Below are 10,753 nucleotides of genomic sequence, written 5' to 3'. Positions count from 1 at the left end.
GGATGGCCAATATGCTGACCAAGTATTAATTATTTTGAGACCCTGCTTCTTTCTCAGGTAAAGAGCAGAGTATACGATAAGTCGGCATGTTCAAAATCCCCTTTTTATAAGCATGAGCATTTCGTGATATGTTTCCCGGTAAGTGACTTGACGAACATTATATTATACCCCACAGTCAAGGCATATTAATAAGCAAAGATTAAGTCAATATGCTTAAACATGAACATCTGTAAAAGAAACGCCAGCCCAAGCCAAGCCAAGCCTTCTGAACAACGAAAAAAAGTTCAAAAAGTAGTATGATCTTAAAATAGATACTGACACGATAATGAGCGGAATTCCACGCTTTGACGTCATTTGCATCGACGAACGGCCATGTTTGATTTCCCCCACAAAATTGGTGGACATCGGAACTTCAGCAAAATTGCCACATCCTGCCATTTTGATGTGAAAATTTTCAGGGTTGAAGTAAGTAAAACATTGTAATTTTCTTAACTTTTGAGAATGCTATTTAGTTAGATTGTCAATTTCTATGTACCAAATATTGTCCGTTTCACTTTGGTTCAATCATAAAGAACTGTTTTTTGTTAGAATGCTTTAAATCAACAAACCAAAGTTGTGAAAAGTTTTGGATCTGATTGACACTGTCACTGACAGGGGATTTCCTTGTACATTCTGTAGTGTAAATGTACATCAGTCATGTCTTCACTTCATGATGAACAGCTCCATCAGTGAGCTGGCTGGGCCAGGCAAACATTTTAAAACCTGCATTCTGTGACAGGGCAATATAATTTTTGGTTCTTGTGACTCTTGACTGATTCAATAGGCCCTTATCATGATAAGCCGACCCACTTAGGGACAGCAAAACAAAATAGGTTTTTTAAGGAACATTGACGCCGGAAATGCCTCTCGAGCCATTGTCTGGCATCTTTTACCCTGAAGATCGTAAGATTGTAAAGATGGTTTGTTTTGCCAATCCTATAAAGTAAAGGTGGTAGCCAACTGGCGTATCTGGCAAGCCGCAAGTAGGGCCTATTTCAAGACTATATTGTATAGAAAACAAACTTGTTAAGTTTTTGCAGTCAGCTAGTGCTTATAGTTATGATGCTGATCATGCGTGCTTTTCCAACATCCCCCTCCTTTTAGGACCAAAAAGTTAAATACAGCCCTGCTTTGGCAGTGATCCGGCATTCTTTTGTTAGATAGCGAAGCAAAAGCTGATGACCAAGATGATGATGACTGGCTCAACACACTTGACTATGCTGGAAATGCAAAGTGCAGTAGCAGATTGGCAAGACCAACATCAATGCTGAAAAGACGAAACCAACCCCTTGATGAGCTGTAGCCTAACAAAAGCCACTGGAAGTGGAAATACTTCAGTCTTCAGAGAGAATATTTTCAGGCAGCTCTCTGACAATGCCGACAACTCCATCCTCCCCAAGTTCAAGAGAGAAAGGACCAAGCTTCCATTGACCTCTGTGCCCTGATGATCACAACCAACTTTTTAGGCATCACGCATACAAGCAATTTAAATTGCAGTGGCCTAGTGCAATTTCTAAAACTTTTGATGGCAACCAATTCTGTATGTATACGCATTGAGTGCTTCTAAAAAGCTAATACTAAAGCCAAGGTTGAATGTGACTGACATGGCACTTCTCAAGACATTATGTGGCTACCCAGGATCCCTTTCCATGATATATTGCCTGACTGTAGAGCTTTCCAAAAAGTTTGCTATGGGTTTTAAAATGCTTAACTTTAAATATTTATGTCTGGATTGTTTTTTAGTCTCTACTTTTGTAAGGAATAGAACCACAGTTGAAGCGTTTCTGATGGAAATAAAAATTAGTTAAATAGTTGCCTGTTTCAATGTGGTTCTTGGTTGCTATATAAATGTACATACAGTACGTGCAGATGCACGAGTGTATCGTTCTACATAGCTGCTTTCATTGATTTGTTAAATTAAAGTAAATTGCAGGCAGCTAACTACGCATATAATATCCACTGGAAAACCACCTTGGTACCCCCAATCGACAAGATGAAGACTGCATGTCCTCCGGTAACTACTAGAAGGGCCTACTTGCAGGTACACCACCGTATCCAGTTTCTCTCTTATTTATTGCAATATAATCTCTTCTGTTCCTAGGTGAAGGCTTGTCTAGGATTTCATTGTTTCTGCGAACTGTGCCAATGAACATAGGGCCGCATAAACCCATAGAGCCGCATCTCATGATATTCTCTATACGTATGAAATCAACAATAGGAATGTTTTGGAGAGGGATTGATGGTTAAAAAATTCCAGTTACGGTATGTGCCCTGATGTTGCTCTTAAAGTGCAGCACATGATGTTTACTTTTTACAATATTCATTTTGAAGTAAGCAGGTTGAGTAAAAGAAGGGGAGGGGAACACAAAGTCTCCCAGTTTCCGTTTGCTGGTTTTTGGCTAAGATGCCAATTGGCAAATGGTTGTTTGTTCCCTGTCCCTCTCTTGCAAGAATTGTGCAAATATTGACCTCACGAAAATAAAGGGGTTTACCATTTTACAGTTAGTATGATAATACTTTTAGCGCCAACGAAGCTTGGTTCCATTCCACAAGTTATTTTGGTTATATCCCAGTATGATTACATTTACAGTCGCTTTGTGATTGTTAAGCCTATTAAGCACCTGTTATTAGAGTATAAACCCCCTGCTGGGGAATGGTTAAATATCCATGCTGGGCTTATTTGTAACTTGTCACACTGGTGCAAAGCTGGCTGGAATTCAATAAAAAATAAAGTTTGAAGACCAATAATCAGTGGGAAGGTTCGGAACAGTGTCCTTTCTAGGTGCTATAAAGCATGAAATTAGTTTCTTGCTTGGGGTCCATTTTCTCTTCTAAGTTATAAGGTGCTAGCTTTTGGTTTTATGTACCTAATAACAACCTTAATTATTTTTTCTTGCACAAACAAATGTACACTGGTTTGCAGAAAAGACTAACCTATTTCAGAAATTGTGAACAATTTGATGTAAACTATATTGTGCACTGCGACAACCTGTATTCGTTTGGAATTTGTTAACAGCCTACTTCTTGTTCCCATTAGCAGGTCAAAAACCACTTGATTAGTTCTGGTTTTCATGAAAATTCCAGCTCTCCACCGAGCACATGTGCTCTGGTCTAAAGAAATGTATTGTATTATACAATTAGGCCTTGCTCTGTAGGCCTAGTTTCTGTAGCCCAATTGGCCTGTGAGAAAATTCTTGCATATTTTCATCTTTTTGTGTGAACTGTGTTTAGGGCATGCTGGGCTTGTGATAAATTGGGCGATATCGAAACATAGAAAAATACTTTTCAAAAGGTTTTCTAAAACTATTTTGACAAAGCCAATGCCAAGTAATGTGTACTGGTGAATGAGGTGAAGGGTTAAAATCTGATTTGCCACAGGTTTAACCTTGCATAAATGCATTGGTTGCATAGTTAGGAGCTTGATTCTAACATATGTTTTTCCAGCTTGAATTAGCATCTGATTTGCCTTGGTTTCATGTTAGACAACAACCCAGAGCGTAATCTTTTATTTCTCATGTTTCATATTTCATGTCTTCAATTTCCAATGAATAAATTGAATTCCTCCAACCTTGAAAAGCATATTGTGTGAAATAATTCCTTGAAAGTTTTATCGTGGGCGATTGCGCTACACAGGTAAAAATTTGCATCTCAATCACGTTCCCTTCGGAGTGCTAAATTTATTATTTCTGAAAATGCTCCCAAAATTCCCTTTATCCAAGGTTATTTAGGGCATAGAATGAAAATCTATAGAATCTTTCACTACAAACAGGTGAAATTAATGCCCTCCCCCCACTTCTCACAATACGGTCTGGTGGCAGGCAGGGTTACTTCCTCAACCCCCAGGGCATGTCCCCATTATTCTGTGTGACGAAAGTTCAACTCTAAATTTTCCCACCACCCACAAGATTTTTGAAACAAAAATGAAGAAGTCAGTAACTGTGTGTTACTAGGCTACCCGAGTTAAAACCAATAAGTGGAAAATACAGATTTTTTGATTGAGGAAATGGGTGGCTGGACACCCACACACATTTTGTAACTCAATTTGTTCAAATTTCTGAAAACTTTATTGGAAATTGGTAATAACATAATACACCTTGAGGGTCTTGTACATGGGGGCTGTGTTTGATAATTGTCATGATATTGTGGGAAAGTTTATGTCTGCGGCTCATTTTACTTGATTTTGAAGTAATAACCTGCACATTTTGTGTGTAGTTGTTTGTGCCCATATACTGATGGTGAATGCATACTAAGGACGAAATGAAAATTCTTGCCTCGATCAATTCTAGTTGGCTGCAAAATTGTAGCCTTGCACATTAGCAGAATATTCTATTATCTTTGGCAAACTTGAGCTGAAAAGTGCATTCTCGGAGGTCTTGTTGACAAATTTGCAAGTCCTGTGCAGTACAAATATGAAACGTTGGACTTGGTGGTTTTTTCTCACTGTATTTGGGTTAAGGCTAACCACTGTGTCCTGTGCTCTTGTTTTACGACATGATGTAGGTTACATATCTCAGAACACCCGTGTGAGTTTTTTACCAGGTCAAAGTTTTGCATCAAAGGAAATTTGATCATGGGAACGCTGCATGGTTTACATGTTGGATGTCTGCACAAAGTGCACAGCAGTATTTTGCACCAAAATCAATTTTATGTCGTGGAAAATAAAGAAAAGAAGGAATGAAAGATTTTTTTGGTTTAGCAATAACATTCATAGATAGGCATGTAATTGTTTCATAAAAGATCCTCCTAAACCCCAAAGCCCCACCACCGCAAAAAATAATTTGTTACTTGTTATTTTATAGTACCCCCCCCCCCCCATTTAAATGGACTGAAATATCCAAATAATACTTTCTGGTTTCTTTCATTGATCGAATACTATCATTGAAAGGGTCTGGTTTGCCACCCTCTGCATAACAGTAAAATATTTCCAGGACCAAAAACAATCTGCCTCAACGGCCATTAACACCTGCCTTCCAAATAAGGATATCCCAAATACTCTTTTGTTCCCACGGTCTTGGCTGTCACAGCCAGGTGACCCAACCTACCAAAAAATCCCAAAATATCATAAAACCATATCCTCAGGGTGAAATGAATGTCTATAAAACTGCAGATTGAAACTTTTTTCTAGGCAGAAAAGCATTGTGTTAATGTGAAAAAAACTTTTCACTGCAATGTGGTGTTTTTACAGCAATCCAGACAGTGTGGGATCAGAGGGTGGCACCAATTCCTGGAATAGCCAGATTTCATTGTCCCCATTTGTCAAATGCAAATGTGCTTTCCCACGGTGCTAGTTTCTTGAATGCAGTAGTACTACACACAGGGTTTAGCAGTGCGGTGGAGTCATACCATGAGCCCTTTCTGAACAAGTTTAGAAATATTCCCAGCCGGAACTAATGTGGACCAGTTGTGCTTGATCCGCTTCAGGATTTCTCAGTTATTTTCTCCAAGTTTCGTATGCAATCACGGACTAAAACATGAATGAACAGCAACTTTATGTATCTCAGGTAGGTTCCCACGATCAGATTTTCAATTGAGGGGTAATTTTTATGTCATGGTCCTGGATTTTCTGAATGTAAATGTACATAAATGTATCCCTGTGTTAAAAGTTTTCCAAACTGACCTATATGATCTGTGTATACATACTGTTTTAGACTTGTATGTTTGATATCCTGTATGTATAAGATAGCCTTCCCTACATAATACATTGTGGGAAATACTGGTTTAATTCAATGGGTCATAGAGTATAGCCCATGCCAGTGTAGAGTGCAGTGTATTGCCCTGTCTCCCCTTTGTTCTGGTGTGGTGACAGTGGTTTGGTGACAAGAATAAATATAGAGAGGTCCGCTGCCCGGAATTCTCTGAAATTTAAGTCCTGGCAAAATATTGATATTAGTCTTAAATTCAATTCTGTATGTAAAATGCTGGTGTGTTTGAGATGGAATGTATGAAAAATTTGAGTTTTGAGAGAGATGTCAAAATTGTCTAAAAAACTGCATGAATCCCTTTTTTTCATGATTTTGTTGTGTGAGGGGTTAAAACGCAACCAAATTTTATTTCATTGCCCAGAGGTTATCTATTTATCTGATGTGATCGATAGTGTTGTCATGAATTTGATGTTAAAATTAATGGAATTTCTTCCAGCTAAAGGCCCTGCAATTAGGGGTCTTGGACTTTCAGCAGTAGCTGTTCTGAGGACGTGAGGGTGGGGGGGGGGGGGGGGGGATCTGACAGTATAAGAAAGTGTACACAAATGGAATCACGTATCTGCTACAGTAACATGTATCAAAATGTAATAATTGATAGTATGAGGGCTGATGCCAGCACAATTTGATAAAAATTTAATTGGAGTTGGATGATTTGATTAATTTTTGACGCTTATTTATATTATTTTTTATGTTCCAACCTCGATATCACATCCTCCCATTGCAGGCCTTCCTTTGGATGGTTTCTAAAATACACTCTCTGAGGAACCTGAGCTGTAATTGTAACATGATCCTGACACTCATGGTCTCCCTATTGATGGGAAAGGGACGTAAAAACCTTGGTGGTCAAGATGCTGTAACACATGTGATTCGCAACACTGATAATTTAGGATAACACATTTTGGCTGCAGGTTCTTTGGGCCCTAAAGGCTTAAAGCATGTAAAGTGCACTGCAGTCTAGTGATTTTTAATCATAATGCAGCAAGAATTTATATTGCTGCAATTATGATAAAAAATTGACAGTCTGCATACCAACTTGGTCATTAATACTGCAAGTATTATAAAAAAAACGAGTTGATATTTATTGCACGTTGCATCTATGCCCCATTTCTTAAGCAGGCAACTGCAAATTGCAATGACCCCTGCAGACTTGCAATTTTTGATTCATGTGATGTTGGTTGTGATAAAAATTACTTGTCTGTTGTGTACTTCAGGGACCAGTCATGTATTTTCAGTGGTCACTTTTGTGGTTTTCTTAACATCTTTCTCCTGTTTGCCGTTACAGGGCCAGTATGGGTACACCATCGGAGTGAACCAACAGCGTGATACTCGCCTACTCTACCCTAACCATGCCATGCCATGCAGCCTACAGGCTGCAGACTCAAACGGCTTACTACCAGACTCCTCAAAGACAATGCACAACAGTAACATGTCCGACCAACTAATCAGTCACAATCATGCGCACGCTAACGGCCGAATGGCCTTACAATATGACAATCCTATAGACTTGTCCAATCGACTTGAGGGTGCTACGCAACATGTGCAGAGCAGGGATTTAAACGGTTATGGGAAGATCCCGCGCTACGAACATCATGTTGACACGACGTCGTACCGGCATGCGCACAGCCACAACCAATCTGGTCAGAACAAAGTCACGTCTTCGATGAGTATGGTCGGAATGCCTGACCAGTCGCATGGTATGTATATTTCTGTGATTTGCTTCGATGTGATCTGAAATTTAAAAGGGAGATCTGGAGATTCTGACTGCTGTTGTTAATGAACAGTTCATGCGTAGAGAGCAACACTGGGATGCATTAGAGTAGGACAATGATACATTTTAAAAGGCGGTACAGAGCGAGTAGAGATGTGTATTTTCTTGATCTATTCCATTAACGCTCGTTATGTTGTGGATAAACACTAGTATAACTGGCCATTTTAATTTGTGATGGCCGTCAGGAATCCACTAGACCAAAAGATTCACAGCGCCTTGCCACTGTTCAAATGCCCTGAGAACATACATGTGGGGAGAAAATCAGGGCCAGTTTACCACCAGTATGTGCCTGATATCGTTTTAACTATCAAGATACAGGCGTATTTATTTGTATACAATGTTTCTTATATTATTTACAAGGTGTTGATTACCGCAGGTTCTATTTATGCAGGTGAAGGGTTAATACATGTGGTATCTATTGTTTTACCTGTTCTCGAAGATAGGCCTACTTGGCCCCGTTGCATCTGGTGTTAGGGCTTTCCAAGTCAGTCTTTGCTCAGAAGACCCTGTCTTTTCTTTGCACATTGCACCACATTTCTTGGTTTTACAAATGCTGTGTTACTTTATTGTTCGAAAACCCTGACCTTGAATTTTAATGCTGTTGAAGGAGCAGGATATATTGAATGCAGAAGACCTGTCTAGAAGGCCATTGAGACGTATTTTCAGTCAACAGTACACTACATGGTACACCCATTGACAACATCAACTCCATGTCCATGAATCTGTGTTGGCGATATTGTTTTGTCTGGTTGCTAAAATTTATAAAACGATTTCATCCAGTTGCTTTGCCTGGACAAAGAGCATACCGGTAGTTGAGAACCCTTGCCTTCCCTGTGTGGTTGTAGTTTATTTTCAGGTGATAACAAGTTAATTTTTACGTTGGGGAACTCTTGGAAGCTGCTGATCCAATGTTACTGCTACCCTTTATATGAGCATGGTTGGGTAGGCCTATAAATTACCCTGTGCCCCAATGTATGGGTTTGAACACCCCTAGAATCCCTCCCCTGGATCTGCCTCTGTGTAGCGCCCATCCATTCTTGATTCTACATTGCAAGTTAGATCTTAGTTCATCCGAATATATCTAGGTGGCTCTGATGGTGTAAATTTGGTGGTTAACATTTGGAGATGTATTTTTCTTGTAAATGTTAGGTCCCATCGACGGTCAGCAGCCCCTCATGCAGCACACCTTGCATCGACCACAGGATGGCAGTTATTTGAGTGGGGATGTCAGTAATATTGAAGAGTTGATCCAGAACAACATTTCGTGCTACCTCTATGTCCTAATCAATTCTTCTTTGATTATACTTTTTCATTTAAAGCCAATGTTTTTTCAGCAAAATAGTTTTATTCTTTGTCAAATTTGATTATGAATGAATAGATAAAAGCAGCATCCTTTGCCAGACAATCAGATTCTACCAAGATACTGTCATCATCACTCCTTCCCAGTAACCTCATCAGCTCCTCTCCCCGCACTTCAATTGAACACATTATCCCATCACTTAACTCATTGTCAGATTACCACTGTTAAAATCTTTTGTCACCATAGAAACCATATTTTCTTGAGTCACAATTCTGTCAAGGGGCGAAGAGTGGATGACAAGTCATTGGAAATTCGAAACGATCTATAGAATCTATTTCAACCCAAGTTGGCTGGAACCAATCAAGTATTTTCTACAGGACATGAACTTTTGATTCTAGCAAATTCAGCCTGAAGTTAACTTTACAAAGCTATGAGCTGTTGCAATTCAACTTTACCTTTATCCAATGTACAGTAATGTGTAATGATGTTCTGAAATAGACAGGTTATCCGGACAACTTGAGTGAAAAAACTTCAGGCGCTAGCAGCACGCTTCTTCACTTCGGTGCGTAAAATATTTATCATGACGGCTTCTTCAGGAAGTCAAAAGTTTATCGATAGGGTCTCGAATTCTGATTCGTTCATTACTATTGCATGATAGGATTCAGTTACACCTTGTAGGACGGGGACAAAACACGTTCAAGTCTTGGGATCAATATGATTTCAGGTTACAGTTATTGTCGAGAGTTTGGTACTTGGGGTGTGGTGATCACATGGAAAAACCAATTTTAACAATCTGATGTCACCCTAGTTTTACCCTCCTAAGCATCAGTCACACTGCGATGCGAAAAACCCAACAAATATTACAACTTTAACTATCCACAGAATTGATATACATCTTGTAACTCCCATTAATTCTGATTTCTTGCCCATATTGTCGACAGCCGACACCCGCATTTATTATGGATGAGCCGATCCAACCGATAGATCTCCATCCACCAAAAACCAGCCTACCGTTCACGGCAAGCAAATATGAATACTATAATCATCCGATCGATCCAACGTCTTCTGTTAAAACCTTTGAAACCAGCCCACGATAATGTATACGCATGGTGAAGTTCTCATTATGCCAGTTCAAGGCATATTGATAAATCACATGCTTCAGATAGAAGGCCCAGAACATGTGTAACCAAACATCAGTGCCAGGCGTGGGAACTTTCTTGCTACGAACAGGTGTAAACATATAATTAATATCAAATAAACTCTGAGATAGCATGAGCAGTTTAGAAGTCTCTAGTCAGAATATCATGTGCGTTTGGTCTCCTTGCATGGATTGGTCACACGGGAGGGACATATTTTCACTCGGACAAGGCAAATTTGACGCAGATATTTAGGGGTGTGAGAAGTTGTTATCGTAATTTCTCATAAAAATATGGCAATGACCCACCACCACCTTCAGCAACCAATGATGAACCACCACCATGAGTTCAACGTCTTTCAGGACTTCGCTCAGCATTTCATGCACGGTAATAGTTTTCTTTTATAGTATAGTAATTGTCTTTCTCTTAGTTGGAGATGAGTGTTTTGCTGCTGTTTTATGTTGATACCAATTGTTTCTTTTTTAATGTGGTTTTGCTGCATGCATGTTTGTTATTCTGATATTTTTTGCATGGTTGATTCCGCGTTGTTGCCTTTGGCCAATTGAATTAGGTGAATGGATTTGATTTATGTGACAGTTTTGCTTCCCATTTGTGCTGATAGCAAATCAAATGACTTTCAGTGGTCAAGCAAATGCAGTTGGTGCTTTGCAGTATTTTTTCCACACTGCTCCCAAAAAGAGTTTAAAATGCAAGGTACTAAGCTATGACAGAATAAGAAGTGACTGACCTGTCTCAAATGGATTGGGTAGTAGAATTTTTGTGGAGGAATGAATGGGTGAATTTGAGC

General features: G+C 39.3%; 1 protein-coding gene across 2 annotated transcripts in view; it reads left to right on the top strand.

Annotated features, from left to right (window-relative positions):
• The first annotated feature begins 404 nt into the window (after positions 1-404).
• Positions 405-10,753, top strand: part of LOC135492127 (recombining binding protein suppressor of hairless-like) — a 28,214-nt gene continuing 17,865 nt past the window's right edge. Inside the window, exons 1-2 of one of the 2 annotated variants that reach the window (XM_064778327.1) lie at positions 405-465; positions 7,024-7,435. In XM_064778327.1, coding sequence (XP_064634397.1) covers positions 7,093-7,435 — 343 coding nt within the window. In that variant the 5' untranslated portion in view covers positions 405-465; positions 7,024-7,092. Of the gene's footprint in view, positions 466-5,350; positions 5,541-7,023; positions 7,436-10,753 lie in introns of those variants that run through there. The other variant, XM_064778326.1, reaches the window with a different exon arrangement.

Source organism: Lineus longissimus, chromosome 8 (genome assembly GCF_910592395.1).
Source record: "Lineus longissimus chromosome 8, tnLinLong1.2, whole genome shotgun sequence".
Taxonomy (NCBI): Eukaryota; Metazoa; Nemertea; class Pilidiophora; order Heteronemertea; family Lineidae; genus Lineus; species Lineus longissimus.
Note: the sequence above shows the minus strand (reverse complement) of the source record. Positions and strands in the feature narration are given on the sequence as shown.